This window comes from Aotus nancymaae, unplaced genomic scaffold (genome assembly GCF_030222135.1).
Source record: "Aotus nancymaae isolate 86718 unplaced genomic scaffold, 86718_ANA_hifiasm-v0.15.2.pri h1tg000009l, whole genome shotgun sequence".
NCBI classification, from domain to species: domain Eukaryota; kingdom Metazoa; phylum Chordata; class Mammalia; order Primates; family Aotidae; genus Aotus; species Aotus nancymaae.
The window spans coordinates 6,381,333-6,403,279 of NW_026988420.1; the positions used below are offsets into that span (position 1 = coordinate 6,381,333).

The 21,947-nt window shown below is 39.3% G+C and overlaps 1 protein-coding gene and 1 non-coding gene across 2 annotated transcripts in view; both read left to right on the plus strand.

The window, feature by feature from the left end:
- The window catches only part of MICU2 (mitochondrial calcium uptake 2), a 104,871-nt gene that overhangs the window by 30,775 nt on the left and 52,149 nt on the right, over positions 1–21,947 (plus strand). Inside the window, exon 2 of the mRNA XM_064373521.1 lies at positions 2,932–3,073. Within this exon, the coding sequence (XP_064229591.1) occupies positions 2,932–3,073 (142 nt within the window). The remainder of the gene's footprint in view (positions 1–2,931; positions 3,074–21,947) is intronic.
- LOC135273875 (U6 spliceosomal RNA) lies at positions 17,601–17,703 on the plus strand. The gene has a single exon (XR_010341664.1). It is a non-coding gene; the product is annotated as a U6 spliceosomal RNA (small nuclear RNA).

The window sequence follows — 21,947 nt, forward strand, 5'->3', positions numbered from 1 at the left end:
CCTAGAACTGCAGAAGGGCTTGTGGTTTCAGCCAAGACCCATCCTGAGAAAGGGACTTGGCTTGGTGCTTTTGATCCCAAAGTTCCCACACTGGCAGTGGCCTGCTGGGACAATTGCCTCTGTCATGGTGTTTCCTCCAGCAGGTGGAGATTACTGTGGAACCTACATATGGGTCTGGAAAAACTGTACACTGTTGTCACCTTGACCATTAAAAACCAGAATGAGGAGAAAAAAAAAGAAAATAGTTTTTATGTCTTGCTGTAAGAGAATGGAAGGTTAGTGTTTTTACTTCTTGATGAGATTCGGTATTAGTTAGGACCAGGAAAGGGTAAGTTTGCTATAAGATAAAGGACAACCAGAAGAAACACAGAGGTGATGGCCTATCTTGTTATGGAACCAGTAGAAGACAGGGATAAATGAGTAGCTGACCTTTTTTAGTTGGTTGAGGTTTGGAAAGAAGAGCTTGTTTATTTTTACAAAAAGGATTAAATTGTTGGTTGAAAACATATATATATATATTTGCCAGTCATGAACAACTTAAATATCAGGAAGTTTAAAAGAGACAACATTCACTTAGGAATATGAGAATATACTTTTTTTCTATATAGACTATTTAACTTTGTTAATCTTATATATTAGTATAATAGATATAAAAATTATCTAAACAGTGTATATGCCCATGTTCAGCTTCTTTCAATTCTCTAATATATGCTGTATTCTCTCTTATATCTAGTACTTGGTAAATGCCATGACCTTTACTGAGAATACTCTTAGCCACCCTCTCATCCCTATCTCAGCCACATACTTTCTTATCAATTCATTGCCAGAACGCTTAGTACTTTCTGATAGGAATTAGTTTATCTACTACTGTTTTCCTACAGATATTTAATAACAATTTGTTAAATAAAATGGTATATCTATTGCTACGTATATTTATATTTTACTATGTGTGTATGTATATTTGCCTCATGTATAGAATGTTCAGAAAGTATTAGTAAAGTTTAGTTTCTGATTACTGGTATAATAAGTATGGACTTACATGATTAAAACATTCGCCTTGAGTTATTTTTGTAGTAGTCATTTAAGGGAAAAGAAAAGGAAAGGCATAGGGGAGGTAGGGGTACAGATCATTGCAATATTATTGATATTCTGTACATGTGCAATATTCTAGTAGGCACTGACAACACAAAAGATTTGTAAAACCAGCTGCTCGAGGAAGCCTATTATCTAATTAAGCGAGAGAATTCATTCTGGTCAGAGAACTGAAATCAGACAAAAAGGAGTTGGCAGCTTTGAATTTAGAGAGATTTAAGCAACTAGATTTCATGTTTTTCCCATTTCGATTCAAGTCAGCAGTCACTGAACATTGCCTGTGTGTCAGGGAGTTATAGGATCAGTATTAAGTGTGAAAAGTAGGTGATATGTCCAGGAAGGATACCATAGTCAAGTTAGAGCAGCACTCCAGGATGCAGTTAGAAAGCAATCCAGAATGAAAGCCTGCTATTGGATTTCACAGATAATATGTTCTTGTATCAAGAGTCGTGCATTGACATAAGTGTCTGGTAACTGCTGTGTCATCTTCCTCCAGTCTCCCTAGTTCACAGTGCCCAGTCATGTTAGGAGGATAGTGTGGTAGTTAAGAGATTAAAACCCTTTAAGTCAGACCTCATTTTTTAGCCTGCCTCTGCCATTTACTCTTCAGTTTCTGTATCTACTGCTGTATCTACTGTTCAAAGTTATTGTGAGGATTAACTAAATAATCTATATGAAGTACTTAATTAGTACAGTGCCTAGCACATAGAAGGTGCTCAATGAAAAGTTCGTTATAAAGATTTCAATACTGTCTTCATTAGCACTTAGTCAGGGTCTAAGTCCTATTGCCCGAGGTGCAGACTCTTCCACTACAATATTTTACCCATCCTTCTAGCTCCTTCTACCCGTTGTTCTCTCACATTTCTGAAAACAACTGTCTGTCTAATGTCATATTTTATCTTAATGAAAGCACAGCTTTACATGATCTGTTGCCCTCCTGTCTCTCTTCTCCACTCTTTTTCCTCAGTCACTCTGGTAATATTGGCCTTTACGCTGTTCCTTGACCAAGCTTGTTCCCACGTCATGGATTTTCTGCTTGCTTAGAATGCTCTTCCAGAGAGCCTAGGACACACTAACTCCACCTAACTTAGTCTCTAAATGTTACCTCTTTAGAAAGACCATCTTAATATCTTAAGATGGTCTTTCTGACTATCTTAATATCTTAAGATGGTCTTTCTGACTATCTTAAGATATTACCACTTTATCCCTTTCTTATCCTGCTTTATATTTCTTTGTGTGCTTCTTACCATTTTATTTATTTATTTATTTTATTTTTTGAAACAATCAAAACTTTTTTTTTTTTTTTGAAATGGTCTGTCACCAGGCTGGAGTGCAGTGGCACAATCTTGGCTCAGTGCAACCTCTGCCTCCTGGGTTCAAGTAATCCTCCTGCCTCAGCCTCCCAGGTAGCTGGGATTACAGGTGCCTGCCACCATGCCCAGCTAATTTTTGTATTTTCAGTAGAGACGGGGTTTCACCACATTAGCCAGGATGGTCTCAATCTCCTGACCTCGTGATCTGCCCACCTCAGCCTCCCAAAGTGCTGGGATTACAGGCATAAGCCACTGCACCTGGCCTGTTTTACATTATTTTATACATTTATTCATTAATTGTTATTTTCCCTCTTTGGGATATCACATCCCCCAAGTTAGTCTTATTCACTGCTGTATCATCAGTGCAAAGTAGGGACTCAGTTAATATTTGTTAAATGAATGATTTTAAAAGTTTGGGGACTGTCAGATCCAACCATGAAAATTACTTTTTAAAGATTGTCTTAGAAATGACTGTTTGAGAATAACACTGAAAAAAATCTTAAATTGCAATGTATTTTTCTTTTAGAAAAATGTCGAACATGGAATAATAGGGAAACTGTCTCTTCGTAAGCAGCGCTTTATGCAGTTTTCTTCACTGGAACATGAAGGAGAATATTATATGACACCACGAGACTTCCTCTTCTCAGTGATGTTTGAGCAAATAGAACGTGAGTTGGGTCTTTTTCTTTTTTTTAAATCGAACTTTAGGGCTGAAAACCCTGTTTTTCAGGATTGATAACACCTTTTCTTCATTTTTATTATCATCTTTGTACCATGCATTTGCTTACTATGTAGACTTTTCATTTCTTATGACACTGCTTACACTTTTATATTTATCTTAGAAATAGTTGTTTTGTATATAGGTTTCTCTAAAGAGACAGGAAGAATAGTTTATGTTTTAAATGCCACTAAATATATCATTAGTAATTACTTTGTCCATGTTTTTAATTGGGCCAAAAAAAATGAAACTAGATTTGAGAAGTTAGGAGAGCTGCTTAATGCAGTCATTATGTCATAGGTAGAAAATCCTGAAAAAAAAAATGAGAAACAAGAAGTTGAAAAACTGTAATTACATGATTTTATTTCATAAGCAGCCAACTTGCATTTATTTCACATTTCAGAAATTCTTAGTTTTATTATCTAAACTAGTCCTCACTTTGCATAGAGTAGATTTGGCCCCATTTCTCTGCCCATATTGAAGAAGGAGTCCATGAAAACTTGTTCCTTCCAAAGTGTACTAGAATACTCTCTATAAATATGCAGCAGCTGAAATGGGTGAGAGCAAGGTGAGCAGTCAGAATAGTAGATTGAATTGGAAGAGGCTGAGAGGATATGGGACAGCATTCTAAACATTGAAGGATGCCGAACAAAACCAAAATGAGTGATCATGGTGTATTCTAGGGACAATCAATTCACTAATCACTGGAACCAAAGGATTACTTTGAACAGTAGTGAGGAGTCAAATTGAAAAACAGATAAGGTCTGGATTATCCAGAAGACCTCAGTGACCCTCTCCAACCACCAGATCCATGGTATTTGGCAGGGATGCATGGACTTCATCTTGAATCCATGAGGGAGCATTGAAGGTTTGTGAGCAGAAAAATAAGGTGGTTAAAATACGTTTAGATTTTTGGGGTGGGGGGAGTTGTTTTTTTGTGGCTCTGTCTCCCAGACTAGAGTGCAGTGGCACGATCTTGACTCACTGCAACTTCTGCCTCCTGGTTCAAGCAATTCTCCTGCCTTAGCCTCCTGAGTAGCTGGGATTATAGGCGCCCACCACCACACCTGGCTAATTTTTGTATTTTTAGTAGAGATGGGGTTTTACCATGTTGGCCAGGCTGGTCTCAACCTCCTGACCTCAGGCGATCTGCACACCTTGGCCTCCCAAAGTGCTGGTATCGTAGGCATGAGCCACTGCACCCGGCCTTGGTTTTTTTTTGTTTTGTTTTGTTTTTTTACAGCTTTTTTGCAGGGAAGTTTGACTGTGTGTATCAGAAACTTTAAAGATATTTACCCACATAATGCATAAGTTTACAACATAAGTAATCAAAGATATGCAAAAAGATTTCTCTTAAAAAGTAGTTTAGCCTCTGACATGTAATGCGCTTAGACATCATGAATTGCCCTTAGATTCATCAGAGAATTGAGGTCACACTGACCTGGAAACTGGTGGCAAGCAGATCCATCGAGTCAGCTTACTGCCAACAGAAACCACTGAGAACCCAATAATGGAGCCAGTTTCAGGTAGGAATATTTAAAGGGTAATTAATTGCTAGAATCTGAGTGTGAACTAGCTTGAGAGATAACAACTCCTGAAGAACCAGCCACTGAGAAGCCCATACGCATTTGTGCGTTTTACCTTGAGGAGCTCCACCAGGTTCTCACAGTGAAGATCTAAGAAAAATGCTCTTCCCACTCACTCATTGGGAGGGAAAAGTAGCCAATTTTAGATACTCCTGGAGCATTTCATTTTCCTTAACAAAGGCCTGCACAGAAAGAAAACTATTTTACTGAAGCCCAGCCAACCTGGGGGGATGGAAATTCCCAAATCTAGCTCCCTCTGGCCTTCTTGTCTCACCAAAGGGAGTGGAAAAACAAAAAAGCTGAGAAGTGCTTTTGAAGAGCACAGCCCTTTACAGTCACACAGTCTGACTAAAAGACTGAGAACTGATCATAGGACTGTATAATCTCTACCTTCCTTTTCACCTCACTACCACATTGATAGGGCAGGCCCTTGTACAATAATAAGGCAGTACTGAAGATACTGAAAGAACTTACCTCTCAGATCTTGTTTAAGGAGAGAAAAGACAACAGGGGAGGAAAAAAAAAGGCACCAGAGGGGCGGGGTGCGATGGCTCATGCCTGTAATCCTAGCACTTTGGGAAGCTGAGGCGGGTGGATCACAAGGTCAGGAGTTCGAGACCAGCCTGTCCAACATAATGAAACCCCGTCTAAAGATACAAGAAATTAGCCAGGCATGGTGGCGCATGCCTATAATCCCAGCTACTTGGGAAATTGAGGTAGGAGAATCGCCTGAACCCAGAAGGCAAAGGTTGCATTGAGCTGAGATTGAGCCATTGCACTCCAGCCTGGGCAACAAGGCGAGACTCTGTCTCAAAAAAAAAAAAAAAAAAAACAGAGGAAATTTTAGCCTCTGTCACCTACAACTACAGTAAACACAACTGGTTCCTAGCCAGATAAACATAAAAGGCCAGTTACCTCAGTAACTTTTACCCGATACATCATGCCTCACTTACAACAAAAAAGTCATAAGTTATGCTAAAAGGAAAAAGCACAATCTGAAAAGACAAAGCAAACATCAGTATCAGATTCTTATATAGCAGATATTTGGAATTATCAGATCAGGAATTTAAAATAACATGATTAATATGCTAAGGGCTCTAATGGAAAAAATGCACAGCATTTAAAAACGGGTAATGTAAGCAGAGACAGGGAAATTCTTGGAACAAACCAAAAGGAAATGTTCGAAATCAAAAATAGTGTAACAGAAATGAAGAACACCTTTGAAATTAGCCAGGCATGGTAGCACACACCTGTAGTCCTGGCTACTTCAGAGGCTGAGGCAGGAGGATCACTTGAGCCCAAGAGTTTGAGGCTACAGGGAACTATGATTTCACCACTGCACTCCAGCCTGGGTGACAGAGCAAGACCCTGACTAAAAAAAAAAAAAAAAAATGCATTTGATGGGCTCATCAGTATAACGGACCTGGTTGAGAAACGAATCAGTGAGCTTGAAGATATGTCAATAGAAACTTCCCAACTTGAAAAGCAAAGAAGAATAAAAAGAAAAGGCCAGGTGTGGTGGCTCATGCCTGTAATCCCAGCACTTTGGGAAGCCGAGGCGGATGGAGCACGAGGTGAGGGGTTTGAGACCAGCCTAACCAATATGATGAGACCCCGTCTCTACTAAAATACTACTAAAAATACAAAAATTAGCCAGGCATGGTGGCACACATCTGTAATCCTAGCTACTCAGGAGGCTGAGGCAGGAGGATTGCTTGAACCCGGGAGGCAGAGATGGCAGTGAGCCAAGATTGCGCCCCTGCACTCCGGCCTGGGCGACAGAGTGAGACTCTGTCTCAAAAACAAAACAAAAAAAAGACTGAGAAAAACAGAATATTCAAGAACTGTGCGTCAGTTACAAAAGGTGTGACATATAAGTAACAGAAATCCCAGAAAGAAAGAGGAAAAGAAATATTTGAAATCATAATGACTGAGAATTTTCCAAAATTATTAACAAACATCAAGCCATAGATTCAAGAAGTTCACAGAAAACACCAGGCAGAATAAATACCAAGAAATGCCTAGGTATATCATGTTCAAACTGCAGAAAAATTTAAAAAACAAAGAGAAAAAATATTGAAAGAAGCCAAAGAAGCAAAAACACCTTATCTAATAGACATTAGACAAGAATTGTATCATTTCTTTTTGTAAATCAGTAAGCAGTAAGAGGGCGGATAAAATATTTAAAATTTTGAAAGAAAAATTCGCCAATGTAGAATTCTATATACAGTAAAAATTATCCTTCAAAAATGAAAATGAAATACATTCTCAAAAATCAAGAGAATTTCTTACCAGTAGATCTGATTTACAAGAAATGTTTAAATAAGTTATTTAGAAAGAAGGAAAATGATATATCAGGAACTTGGCATGAAGAAAGGAAGAGAGTTAAGTTAGAAAAGGAATACATGAATGTAAAATTAAATGCCATTTTTTAAATTGATATAACAGATAACAGTTTAATCAAAATAATAGCAACACAATATTGGATGATCAGATTATATGGATAAGTGAAATATATAACAGCAGTGGTATAAAGGACAGGAGGGAGAAATTGGGAATGCTTCATTATAAGATACTTGCACCACCCATGAATCGGTATAGTGTTATTTGAAAGTGGACTGAGATTAGTTGCAAATATATATTGCAAAATTTAGGACAACCACTGAAAAAAATTTTTTTAAGAAATAGAATTGACATGCTAAGAGAGGAGAGAAAATCAAATTACATAAAATACTCAGCTAAAACCAAAGAAGGCAAAAAAAGAGTGGAAGACCAAAAAAAATGAAAAAAAGTCAAGTGTAATGAATAAAAAATGATTAGATATTGTAGATATCAATCCAACTATATCAACAATCACTGTAGATATGTATTTTATATATGTTGTCTCTAAGAAACCCACTTTAAATACCAAGATACAGATAGAGTAATTCCTAACACTAATCAAAAGAAGGCCAACTTGGGAGAAATCCTCTCTACTAAAAATACAAAAATTAGCCAGGCATGGTGGTGAGCATCTGTAGTCCCAGCTACTCAGGAGGCTGAGGCAGGAGAATCACTTGAACCCGGGAGGCAGAGGTTGCAGTGAGCAAGATCACACCATTGCGCTTCAGCCTGGGCAACGGAGCAAGACTCCGTCTTAAAAAAAAACAAAGGAAACTACTACTTTGGAAAATAATTTAGAACTATTTTATAAAGTGAAACATCAGCATAACTTTTGACATACAAATCCCATTCCTGTATATACCCTATGTGCAGTAGGAATGTTTGCCCATGTGCAGTGGATATATGTATAAGAATGCTTATAGTAGCAGTGTTATATTAGCAGAAAAAGCTGGAAACAACTCAAATGACTGGATAAATAAACTGTGCTACAGTGTATTCACACAATGGAATTTTACTGAGTAAAAGTGAACAAACTTAGTCAATCAACTTTCATCATGGCAGCACGAGTAACTCCCTCGGCCCACTCCCCACTGAAACTGGTGAAAAAAATTTAAGACCTTTCCTTAAAGTCTCTGGAAGTGGTCTTAGAGTCATACAACGCATTAAAAAAAAAATCATCTGTTTAAGAAAATCTACTAAAATTGGATAAGAAAAGTAAGAGTCTATGATATTTGAGCTAAGAACTCCTTCCCTACCCTGTCCCAGTTTGTTGAATGGAAACCCATTCCAAACTGGTGTAGCCAAAAGGGTTTCCTCTTCCCTCAATAGCCATTCAGAGGGTTTTCTTCCCAGAGAAACAGGACGTCAGCATTTCTCATTCTGCCCCCAGCTACTCGTTGCTGAGGCTAGTTCTGGGGAGTGCAGCTGAGAAATGGAAGCTCCCTTCTCCCACTCAACCCTCACCTGTGAAATGGAGGTTCCACCTTGGACTCTGTGCTACTAATAATACTGGGACCCTGATTGCTCTTGTCTCAACTTGTAAGACAGGTTCCCCACTGAGAGAGGCAAGTCAAGAAGACCTGAAGTTACACCACTGGACCCATTCCCAGTCCCAGAGCCCCAGCCCACAGATTTTGTGGGGTGAGAAGTGGAGGGTGTGGGGAACAGGTAAAACAAATAGCTCCTTATCTCTTCCTAAAGAAACTGACTTTACCATCAACAGAAAATAGAGAAGTGCAAGCCCAAGATCTACTCTCAAAAACCAGTGGAGGTTGTGGTGAAAGGTAATTGGGAGGACACTGACAAATTCAATGAAGATAACAGGCTACACTGTAGGCTGACTGCTTTGCAGAAGAGAACTAGGGAGAGAGACAACTGTAAGGAGCCCTCTTGGGGTCATAACAAATATTAAACACTGACCATGGAAATTATTCCTTCAAAGGACCCCAAATTAGTGGAGCTTAACATCTTGGTATGGTCAAGAAAAAGGAAACTAGAGTGCTGCCAAAATTACTGTCATCCCAGGGTGACTGTAGGCACACCCAAAACCGCCTCCCTGAGGAGCAGCGTCAGAGGCTTAACACTGGGGGGGATAGTCTTCATAAAATAATGCAGTCTGGCACTAAACAAATAAATAGCAAATAAGCAAATAGTGGTAACAACCCTGGGAGAGCAGGGAGTTACTAATAGTGCCCAGAGTTGCTATAGTATATTATCTGAAATGTGAGATTTCATAACAAAAAATTGTGAAATATGCAAAGAAACAGGAACATATGACCCTACTGGACAAAAGCAGGCAACAGAAACTGCTTGTGATTGCAACCAGATATCAAATATAGCAGAAAAAGACTTCAGAATAGCCATTGTAAATGTATTCAAGGAACTAAAATAAACCATGATTAGAGATTATAATGTTTCCACTTTTATTATTCATTGGAATGCAATTAAACTATCAGAAGGCATTTAGCTAAATCAAGAATGCAGTAATTTTGCAGGCCAAATAATACATCCTTTATGCATATGATGTACTTCATCTTCATTTTTCATCATGGATAAGAAGAATAATAATATTGGTTGCATTCCTACAGATCATGATGAACAGCAAAATAAGGAAAAATAGGGCCAACCCACTGACCCATGATCTCCATGAATAAACAGAAAGATACAAAACAATGTAAGATTTATTAGATCCTAAACTCATTTTTACCTGGTATTTATCTTTTGGGATTTTTTGCAAATAATAGACTTTATTAATAGTAATTGATGAGACTTATATAAACCATCTCCCCATGCTCCTCTCAAGTAGATACTCATTCTTCCTGGTTCCGTGGTAGGCTTGAGGGAAAACAGTGTCATCCTCAGTCCTCCAGTGTGCACTCTAAAAACTATCAAATGTGCTGCTTTGAGACCTGGCTTATCTAGCCAGAATACCATTTTCCCTTCTTTACATTCTTTTCTACTGAATTTCTTTAGCCTTATAGTTCTTTAGTTCTCATTTCCAGTGACCTTCATTCTTATTCATATCCCATGTCCATTACCTGGAATTGCCCCAGTTTTAAAATCTCAGGATCCCATTCTCTGGCAACAACTTATTGTCCCCACCTTGCCTACTTTCTAATACCCAGTACACCTATTCTCAGATTTAATAAAAGTTTGTAGTCTCAACTATCCCATTATTCCCAAGCTCTTTGCTCCTCGTGCGTCGTTTTCCTCCCTTGTAGCTACAGGTTTGTCATTTTGTCACTGTTTAATAACTACTTGCAAATATCTTTCCTATTTGTTGTTCTTGTCGGACTTAGCCTGCTGTCAGCTTTGGGAGAAAATCATGTGATTGTGCAGATTGGGGCTACTAAATTCATAGTCTTCACCTTCACCTAGAGTTTTCAAATCATTTTACACATGAATTAGCTTTCTCCTATTTCCTTCATAAGCTCTTCCCAGCTGCTTTTTTTTTAAAACTTTTTATCACATCCTTTTTTCACTTTTATGCTATTATTTCACCTATTTTTAACTGAGCAAATTAAGGCCGTAAGCTAGGGAGTTCTTCAGATCTCTCCCTTACTGCCCAAGAACTTGCCTGCATGTTTCCTGGCCTTTTAAACTAGAAGTAGTGCTCTTGCCCTGCTAAGGTTGATTCCTCCATCCCCTCCTCTAGTTCCGTCACTTTTCTCCACTATCTCATTCTTTTTTTTTTTTTTTTTTTTTTTTTTTTTTTTTTTATTGCATTTTAGGTTTTGGGGTACATGTGAAAAACATGCAAGGTTGTTGCTTAGGTGCATACGTGGCAGTGTGATTTGCTGCCTTCCTCCCCTTCACCCATATCTGGCATTTCTCCCCATGCTATCCCTCCCCAATTCCCCACCCCCCCGCTGTCCCCCCCACTCCCCCACAACAGACCCCCATGTATAGTGCTCCCCTCCCTGTGTCCATGTGTTCTCCTTGTTCAACACCCGCCTATGAGTGAGAACATGTGGTGTTTGATTTTGTGTTCTTGTGTCAGTTTGCTGAGAATGATGGTTTCCAGGTTCATCCATGTCCCTACAAAGGACGCGAACTCCTCGTTTTTAATGGCTGCATAATATTCCATGGTGTATATGTGCCACATTTTTCCTGTCCAGTCTATCATCGATGGGCATTTGGGTTGGTTCCAGGTCTTTGCTATTGTAAACTGTGCTGCAATGAACATTCGTGTGCATGTGTCCTTATAGTAGAACGATTTATAATCCTTTGGATATATGCCCAGTAATGGGATTGCTGGGTCAAATGGAATTTCTATTTCTAGGTCCTTGAGGAATCGCCACACTGTTTTCCACAATGGTTGAACTAATTTACACTCCCACCAACAGTGTAAAAGTGTTCCTATTTCTCCACATCCTCTCCAGCATCTATTTTCTCCAGATTTTTTAATGATTGCCATTCTAACTGGTGTGAGATGGTATCTCAATGTAGTTTTGATTTGCATTTCTCTAATGGCCAGTGATGATGAGCATTTTTTCATATGCTTGTTGGCCTCATGTATGTCTTCTTTTGTAAAGTATCTGTTCATGTCCTTCGCCCACTTTTGAATGGGTTTGTTTGTTTTTTTCTTGTAAATCTTTTTTAGCTCGTTGTAAATTCTGGATATCAGCCCTTTGTCAGATGGGTAGGCTGCAAAAATTTTTTCCCATTCTGTTGGTTGCCGATTCACTCTATTGACTGTTTCTTTTGCTGTGCAGAAGCTGTGGAGTTTGATTAGGTCCCATTTGTCTATTTTGGCTTTTGTTGCCAATGCTTTTGGTGTTTTGGTCATGAAGTCCTTGCCTACGCCTATGTCCTGAATGGTTTTGCCTAGGTTTCCTTCTAGTGTTTTTATGGTGTTAGGTCTTATGTTTAAGTCTTTAATCCATCTGGAGTCAATTTTAGTGTAAGGTGTCAGGAAGGGGTCCATTTTCTGCTTTCTGCATATGGCTAGCCAGTTTTCCCAACACCACTTATTGAACAGGGAATCCTTTCCCCATTGCTTGTTTTTATCAGGTTTGTCAAAGATCGGATGGTTGTAGATATGTTGTGTTGCCTCCGGTGCCTCTGTTCTGTTCCATTGGTCTATATCTCTGTTTTGGTACCAGTACCATGCTGTTTTGATTACTGTAGCCTTGTAGTAGAGTTTGATGTCTGGTAGTGTGATGCCTCCTGCTTTGTTCTTTTTGCTTAGAATTGACTTGGCTATGCGGGCTCTCTTTTGGTTCCATATGAAGTTTAAGGTGGTTTTTTCCAGTTCTGTGAAGAAGGTCATTGGTAGCTTGATGGGGATAGCATTGAATCTGTATATTACTTTGGGCAGTATGGCCATTTTCACGATATTAATTCTTCCTAACCATGAACATGGAATGTTTCTCCATCTGTTTGTGTCCTCTCTTATTTCGTTGAGCAGTGATTTGTAGTTCTCCTTGAAGAGGTCCTTTACATTCCTTGTTAGTTGTATTCCTAGGTATTTTATTCTCTTTGTAGCGATTGTGAATGGCAGTTCGTTCTTGATTTGGCTCTCTTTAAGTCTGTTATTGGTGTATAGGAACGCTTGTGATTTTTGCACATTGATTTTGTATCCTGAGACTTTGCTGAAGTTGCTTATCAGTTTCAGGAGCTTTTGGGCTGAGATGAGGGGGTCTTCTAGATATACAATCATGTCATCTGCAAATAGAGACAATTTGACTTCCTCCTTTCCTATTTGAATACCCTTTATTTCTTTTTCTTGCCTGATTGCTCTGGCTAGAACTTCCAGTACTATATTGAATAGGAGTGGTGAGAGAGGGCATCCTTGTCTAGTGCCAGATTTCAAAGGGAATGCTTCCAGTTTTTGCCCGTTCAGTATGATATTGGCTGTCGGTTTGTCGTAAATAGCTTTTATTATTTTGAGATACGTTCCATCGATACCTAGTTTATTGAGGGTTTTTAGCATAAAGGGCTGTTGAATTTTGTCGAAGGCCTTCTCTGCATCAATTGAGATAATCATGTGGTTTTTGTCTTTGGTTCTGTTTATGTGGTGAATTACATTTATAGACTTGCGTATATTGAACCAGCCTTGCATCCCCGGGATGAATCCTACTTGATCATGGTGGATAAGCTTTTTGATGTGCTGTTGTAATCGGCTTGCCAGTATTTTATTGAAGATTTTTGCATCTATGTTCATCATGGATATTGGCCTGTAGTTTTCTTTTCTTGTTGAGTCTCTGCCAGGTTTTGGTATTAGGATGATGTTGGTCTCATAAAATGATTTGGGAAGGATTCCCTCTTTTTGGATTATTTGGAATAGTTTCAGTAGGAATGGTATCAGTTCCTCTTTGTATGTCTGGTAGAATTCGGCTGTGAACCCATCTGGGCCTGGGCTTTTTTTGGGTGGTAGGCTCTTAATTGCTGCCTCGACTTCAGACCTTGTTATTGGTCTATTCAGGGTTTCGACTTCTTCCTGGTTTAGGCTTGGCAGGAGGCAGCTGTCCAGGAATTTATCCATTTCCTCCAGGTTTTCTAATTTATGTGCATAGAGTTGTTTGTAATAATCTCTGATGATGGTTTGAATTTCTGTGGAATCTGTGGTGATATCCCCTTTGTCATTTTTTATTGCATCTATTTGGTTATTCTCTCTTTTCTTTTTTATTAGTCTGGCTAGTGGTCTGTCTATTTTGTTGATCTTTTCAAAAAACCAGCTCCTGGATTTATTGATTTTTTGAAGGGTTTTTCGTGTCTCTATCTCCTTCAATTCTGCTTTGATCTTAGTTATTTCTTGTCTTCTGCTAGGTTTTGAGTTTTTTTGATCTTGCTCCTCTAGCTCTTTCAATTTTGACGATAGGGTGTCAATTTTAGATCTCTCCTTTCTTCTCATGTGGGCACTTATTGCTATATATTTTCCTCTAGAGACTGCTTTAAATGTGTCCCAGAGATTCTGGTATGTGGTGTCTTCATTCTCGTTGGTTTCGAAGAACGTCTTTATTTCTGCCTTCATTTCATTGTTTATCCAGTCAACATTCAGGAGAAAGTTGTTCATTTTCCATGAGGCTGTGCGGTTCTGGGTTGGTTTCTGAATTCTGAGTTCTAACTTGATTGCACTGTGGTCTGAGAGACTGTTTGTTATGGTTTCCGTTCTTTTGCATTTGCTGAGGAGTGATTTACTTCCAATTATGTGGTCAATTTTAGAGTAGGTGTGATGTGGTGCTGAGAAGAATGTATATTCTGTGGATTTGGGGTGGAGAGTTCTGTAAATGTCTATTAGGTTTGCTTGTTCCAGGTCTGAGTTCAAGTCCTGGATATCCTTGTTAATTTTCTGTCTCGTTGATCTGTCTAATATTGACAGTGGTGTGTTGAAGTCTCCCACTATTATTGTGTGGGAGTCTAAGTCTCTTTGTAAGTCTTTAAGAACTTGCCTTATGTATCTGGGTGCTCCTGTATTAGGTGCATATATATTTAGGATCGTTAGCTCTTCTTGCTGCATTGATCCTTTTACCATTATGTAATGTCCTTCTTTGTCTCTTTTGATCTTTGTTGCTTTAAAGTCTATTTTATCAGAGATGAGAATTGCAACTCCTGCTTTTTTTTGCTCTCCATTTGCTTGGTAAATCTTCCTCCATCCCTTTATTTTGAGCCTTTGTGTATCCTTGCATGCGAGATGGGTTTCCTGGATACAGCACACTGATGGGTTTTGGCTTTTTATCCAATTTGCCAGTCTGTGTCTTTTGATTGGGGCATTTAGTCCATTTACATTTAGGGTTAATATTGTTATGTGTGAATTCAATCCTGTCATTTTGGTGCTAGGTGGCTGTTTTGCCCTTTGGTTGATGCAGATTCTTCATTGTGTTGATGCTCTTTACCTTTTCGTGTGTTTTTGGAGTGGCTGGTACTGGTTGTTCTTTTCTATGTGTAGTGCCTCCTTCAGGAGCTCTTGTAGAGCTGGTCTGGTGGTGATGAACTCTCTGAGTTCTTGCTTGTTCACAAAGGATTTTATTTTTCCTTCACTTATGAAGCTTAGTTTGGCTGGATACGAAATTCTGGGTTGAAAGTTCTTTTCCTTAAGGATGTTGAATATCGGCCCCCACTCTCTTCTGGCCTGTAGGGTTTCTGCTGAGAGATCTGCAGTGAGTCTGATGGGCTTCCCTTTGTGGGTAACCCGACCTTTCTCTCTGGCTGCCCTTAGTATTTTCTCCTTCATTTCAACCCTGGTGAATCTGATGATTATGTGTCTTGGGGTTGCTCTTCTAGAGGAGTATCTTTGTGGTGTTCTCTGTATTTCCTGGACTTGAATCTCGGCCTGCCTTGTTAGGTTGGGGAAGTTTTCCTGGATAATATCCTGAAGAGTATTTTCCAGCTTGGATGCATTCTCTTCGTCACATTCAGGTACACCTATCAAACGTAGATTAGGTCTTTTCACATAGTCCCATATTTCTTGTTGACTTTGTTCATTCCTTTTTACCCTGTTTTCTCTAATCTTGCCTTCTCGTTTTATTTCATTGAGTTGATCTTCGACCTCTGATATCCTTTCTTCTGCTTGGTCAATTCGGCTGTTGAAACTTGTGCATGCTTCACGAAGTTCTCGTGTTGTGTTTTTCAGCTCCATCAATTCGCTCATATTCCTCTCTAAGTTGTCCATTCTTGTTAGCATTTCGTCAAGTCTTTTTTCAAGGTTCTTAGTTTCTTTGCATTGGGTTAGAACATGTTCTTTTAGCTCACGGAAGTTTCTTATTATCCACTTTCTGAAAGCTGATTCTGTCATTTCATCACACTCATTCTCCGTCCAGTCTTGTTCCCTTGCTGGTGGGGAGTTGTGATCCCTTGTAGGAGGAGAAGTGTTCTGGTTTTGGGTGTTTTCATCCTTTTTGCGCTGGTTTCTTCCCATCTTTGTGGATTTTTCCACCTGCTGACTTTGTAGTTGTTGTCTTTCTGATTTTGGTAATTTTAAGTCTGCTGTGGCAGAACTCATAAACCCCCTGCTCTTCCCCCGAGGTGTTCTGTCCCAGGGAGTTACTGTTTTATGATGTTCCCCTGTGCGGTTGCTGTTTTCCCTGCCCACAAGGTGGCAGCCTAGTCACACTCAGGTTGCAGAGGCTTCGCTAAGCTGCTGTGGGCTCCACCCAGCTTCCGTGTGAACTTCTGGGTGTAGTTAGAACTGCTTCCGCTATGTTGGCCCGCCCCTGTAGTGACGGAGTCTCTGTAGTGGCGGATTGCCTTGGTACAGAACAGCAGGGTGCCTATGGAGAACGCCCCTCCTCCACAGAGCTGGACCGTCCCGGTTTCAGTTGTGTTTCAGGTCTTCTTGCTGGGTAAGAGGGGACACCGTCTCATCTGATCTGCCTCCGGGGCCGCTGCGTTGGCTAAAGCCGCGGCTCTGAGATTCGTGGCGCTGGCCTGGCTCCCCGTTTCAGCTCCCCTTGCTGGCTTATAGGGGACTCAGACTCTCTCACTTTATACAGAGAGCCGTTGCCTCAGGGTGCCGGCCCAGCGGCTGCGCCGTTCAAGCCAGCGGCGCCAGCGGCGCTGGCGACCCGTGTGGCTTCTCTGCGTGTGAATCTCCTGGTCTGTGGGCAGTAAAAATCAGTCTGGAAATACGGCGTCCACTCACCCTCTGTGCTTTCTCTCGGAGCTGCATTCCCGAGTTCCTCCTAAGCGGCCATCTTGGGGAAAAATCCACTATCTCATTCTTTAAAACTTCCAAATAGTCTCATGTCTTCACTATCCTGAAAACTCCACATTAGAGATGTAAATTTAAGAATCTTCAATATGTAAGTGCTATTTCAAGCTAAAATACTTTATGAGATGTCAAAATTTACTTTATGAGAAAATTTAAGGAAAGCATTTCAAGGAAGGAGGAGTAATCAACTATGAAAAATGCTGTTGAGAAATCAAATCAGACGAGGACTAAGAATTGACCATTGGATTTGGCAATATGAGGGTTGTTGGTGACCTTTATAAGAACAGTTTTAGTGCATTGGTATAAACACAAAAGCCCGACTAGAGTGGGTTTAGGAAAAAATGGGAAAAACAAAAAATAGACCCCAGAGTGGCTTGCCATAAAGAGAAGGAGATGAAGCAACAGACGGAGGTGGAAATGCAATCAAGAGGATTTTTTAACACGTGTTGGTAGATGAGACGGGAGAACTTGGCAGTGCAGGAAGAAGGAAGAATTTCTAAAACAAAGTCCTTGTGAAGACGAGGGGAAAGAGTATGAGAGCACAGTGGAAGCTTGGATTAGGTGGGAGCACAGAGTTCCTTCATAATAGCGGGAGAAAAGGCACACACACCACAGGGCATCTGATGGGAACTGGTCAAGTTGTTTATCATCTTTCTTTCTTTCTTTCTCAGTGAATTAGGAAGCCAGGTCATCAGCTGAGAGTAAAGAAAGGGAAAGTATTGGAGGTTTACAGAAATAGCCTTATAAAATAGTAAGAAAGTTGATGGATTGTGAAATACAATATGGTAGCCAGTAGCCTTATTAAAGTCCTACTTGAAGTTATTAATTATGAAGTTAAACTAAGTCTATTTATGTTCTTGCTTCAGCAGCACATGTACTAAAATTGGAAAAATACAGAGAAGATTAGCATGGCCCCTGCACAAGGATGACACGTACATTCATGAAGCATTCCGTATATTTTTTAAAGTATAAAAAAATAAGTAAAATAAGTCTTTCTAGCATGATTGTGGTTCTTTTTCTCCACTGTTTTCAGCTGCAAAAGTGCTGCTATGGAATAGGCAGAGAATTGGATCTAGCCAGCGTTGGGATTAGCCAAGAGCATATAACAAAATGAAAAAGAGGCAAGGAAGTTGATGTGTATACAAGGGAACCGGTCTGATGGTTGACCATGGAAGCTGAGCCAGGTGGCATGTAAGGACATGAGCAGGTGAGAAATAGTGGAAAGGTCTTGGACTCAAATAGATTGTAGGGCCCAGTGAGATCAAAGGATAGTTGTAGTCCACACACGTAAGTGAAGGACAAAAGAAGAATGGGCATTACCGTATAGTTGAGAGTACAGGTCCTAGAAAAGGACAGAAAGTGAGTTTGAATATTCACTCTACCACTTAGTAGTATTGCATCTGTGGGCAAAGTTATATAAGCTCTTTCAGCCTAGGTTTCCTCATCAGTAAAATGGGAGTGCTAATAGTACCTACCTCAAAGCATTGTTGTAAAGATCCAATAATAGAAATAAAGAGCAGAGTACCTGGCACATAGGAGGCTCTGAAACTTAACTGTCTTTCTTGTTAAGGAAAATGCAAAAGTATTGGCAGTTATTATAACTGAATTCTTCAACCATGGGTGATTTTAGGTTTTTTTAAAATTATTTTCTATATCTAACTTTTAAAGATTTTATAATGAGTGTTATTCCTATAATTGGTAGACCCCTGCAAAAGTTTTTGTTTATTTTGCTTTGTTTTGTTTAGGAGATAGGGTCTGCTCCATGGCCCAGACTGGAGTACAGTGGTGCTATCAGAGCTCCCTGCAGCCTCAGCCTCCTAGGTTCAAGCAGTTCCCCCATCTCAGTCTCCCAGGTAACTAGGACCACAGGCACATGCCACTGCGCTCAGCTAATTTTTTAATTTTTTGTAGAGACAGAGGTTTTGCTTGGTTGCCCAGGCTGCTCTTGAACTCCTGGCTTCAAGTGATCCTTCTGTCTTGGCCTCTCAAAGCACTGGATTATAGGTGTAAAACACCATCCCTGGCAGGAAGAATTTTTAAGTGTAACTCAGCATTAAGTTGAAACTGGAAACCAAAAGTTAATACATTTATGTAACCAAAAGTGTTTGGGCTGAGATGATAGAGTGGATTTTGCCTTAGGTCTTTTCTAAGTTAAAACAAGCAGATATTTGTAGCTCCCGTGTGTGCAGCTAGACCTTACAATCATTGTTGGTAATAATATTTAACGGAAACGAAAACAGTACCATCTCTGCCTTTTGAAAACATCTATTCTACCACCTGTTAGACTGTGATTTTAGCTTAAATTCCTTGAAGGTTCTTTTCACACATCCAGGAACCTGAGGTCACAGCTTAAACCTCTGTTAAATTCTTAATAACTAGCTGAGTGTAAGCAAAAATGGGTCGCAAAACAGATACCACTTATTAAAGTCCCACTTGAGGTTATTATTATAAAGTTAAAGTAAGTCCGTTCAGCATAATTGTGGTTATTTTTCTCCACCATGTTCAGCTGCACAAGTGCTGAAGTGCAAAGAGGCCACAGGAATTTTGCCCTATACTGGTGTTGACTGCTCCTTATACCAGTATACGGTATGCCCTTATTTAAATTTACAGCATAAGAGATTTTGTTGCAAATAAATAAGTAAGTAATAAATAAATGAATAGTCAACCCAGACAGCCAAATTCGGATTAACCAGTTGATTACTCTGAAAGAATTATAATTAGGGTGACCGTAGAATTTATTATGGTGCATGTGTCAGAGTTGCTCGTGTGACCCCATATCTTTGCAGATTTATCTTGGACTTTGAAATTCCACAAATGAATCTTAAATTTAAAAACTAATTGCAGTTAAACTATGTAGTTCTTGTTTTTGCCGTAGCTTAATCTGATTTGGGGCTCATCTCCTAATCTCTCTCAGATTGTTTCCTGCTCTGTAAAATTGAGTATCAGTTATCTAATGTGATAATAGAATTTCAAATACTTGCCTGATAGTAAATTTGCCAGAGGCCTTTGTTTAAAAACTCTCAAACTTGTCTTCCCCCTCCCCCACCTTGGGAAATTTTGATTCATAAGGTCTGAGATACAGCAGTAGAATCCATGTATACCCTCCCACCATCTATCTACCTATCTTTCTTGGATTCCTGTATGCTTAGCAAGTACCCTCCAGGTGATTGTTTTGATCGAACAAGTTTGAGAAATATTTATAACATATGTGAACGTATCTTGGGATGCCAGGTGTCAACTGTTGGCGTGATTAAATTAGAGAATGTGAGAATACCTGTAGCTGTTATAGGTTAAAACTAATATTTTTAATTAAAAGTCTAAAAGTTTAAAAGATTAAAGTCACCTATCCACAAAATCTATATTAAGGTCTTAGCCATATTCATCAGGTAAACATTAGCAGCTACATATTTTAGATTAAGAAACAAGACGTTTCTATAATAAAACCTGTGTTCATGTTAGAAACTGAAACATTACAAAGTATAAAGCAGAAAATAAAGTCAACCAGATTGTCACCACCATTCAGAAATAACCAACATTAACACACTTATTTTTACAAATTTGAGACCATCCTTTAGCTTTATATGCTGTTTTTATACCCTAACTTTTTCTATGTAATGGATTGTGAGTTATTTTCCTTGTTAATAATTTTTTTTTTTTTTCGAGACAGTTTTCCTCTTGTTGCCCAGGCTGGAGTACAGTGGCATGATCTCTGCTCACTGCAACCTCCACCTCCTGGATTCAAGTGATTCTCTTGCCTCAGCCTCCTAAGTAGCTGGGATTACAGGCATGTGCAACCACACCAGGCTAATTTTATATTTTTAGTAGAGACAGGGTTTCTCCATGTTGGTTAGGCTGGTCTTGAACTCCTGACCTCAGGTGATCTACCCACCTTGGCCTCCCAAAGTGTTGGGATTACAGGCATGAGCCACCATGCCCCGCCTCCAATAAATATTTTTTCTAAAATGTTGGTTTTGTGACTGCACAACACTGTTTAATTAATATGCCATAATTTATTTAATTGGTTCCCTAGTTGTAGGACATTTGCCTATATTTTTTCCAATCTTATGAGTAATGCTATAGTGAATATACTTTTTCATATATCTTTGACTCTTCTTTCTTGATGATCTTATCCATATCAGTGATTGACCTGTTTCCTTAACACTGATTTTCACACCCGTATCTCCAGATCAGACTTCTCACCTGACCACGAGACCCATGTATTCCTTGTCTCTTGAACATCTCTAAGTAGTACCAGAGGCATCTCAGGTGAACAACTCTACATGCACAGCAGATGCTCTGCCCACATCCCCACCCCAGGTACACTAAGACACCCGTACCTACCCCATCCACAGTTCCTCTGTTAACAGTCTCAAGGTCTGTCTTACTTGACATCATATTCACAACCTAGCACAGTGCCTGGTACAGATGTTAGTCAGATAGATTTGTAAATACATCAATCAGTACAAACTATTATGTAATGAAATAAGTTAAAATCTATACATTTCTTTAAATTTGTATTTGATTTACCTTATGTAACAGGCACTGTGTTAGGCCTTGGGGATATAGTGGTGAATAACACATACTATTATTACATTAATAGAATTCATAATGTAGTGTAAGAGCTTCAGTAATAGACTAAAGTCTGACAACATTTCAGCAGAGAGATCAATGAGGGCTGGAATAGTCAGAGATTTCACAGAGGATATGAGAAGAATGGATAGAATTTCCCTAGGTAAAGCAGAAAAAGGAAGAATATGGCATATGAGGAGATAACTTATTAAGATGCTGTAGCATTTGTATTTTCAAAAATGAAAACACTATTTCTGGTCCCACATGCTCTTCCAGAACCTTATCACTCCCCATCAAAAGTGGAGCCTATGTCCCTCCCCTTGAACCTTTGTGGCTGCCTCAACTCATAGAGCATGTGTGGTAGAGACATTATGAGACTTCTGAGACCAGGTAATAAAAGGCAGTAAGTACATAAAGCCAGTTGCTAATATTCTTAATGACGAAAGATAGAATGCTTTGTCCCTAAGATCAGGAACTAGGCAAGGCTGTCCATTTTCACTACTTGTCTTCAACATTGTACTGGAAGATCTAGCCAATGCAAAAAGGGAAGACAAAGAAATGAGACCTACACATATAAAAGGGAGAAATAAAGCTGTCTTTGTTTATACACAGCATGATTACCTATGTAGAACATG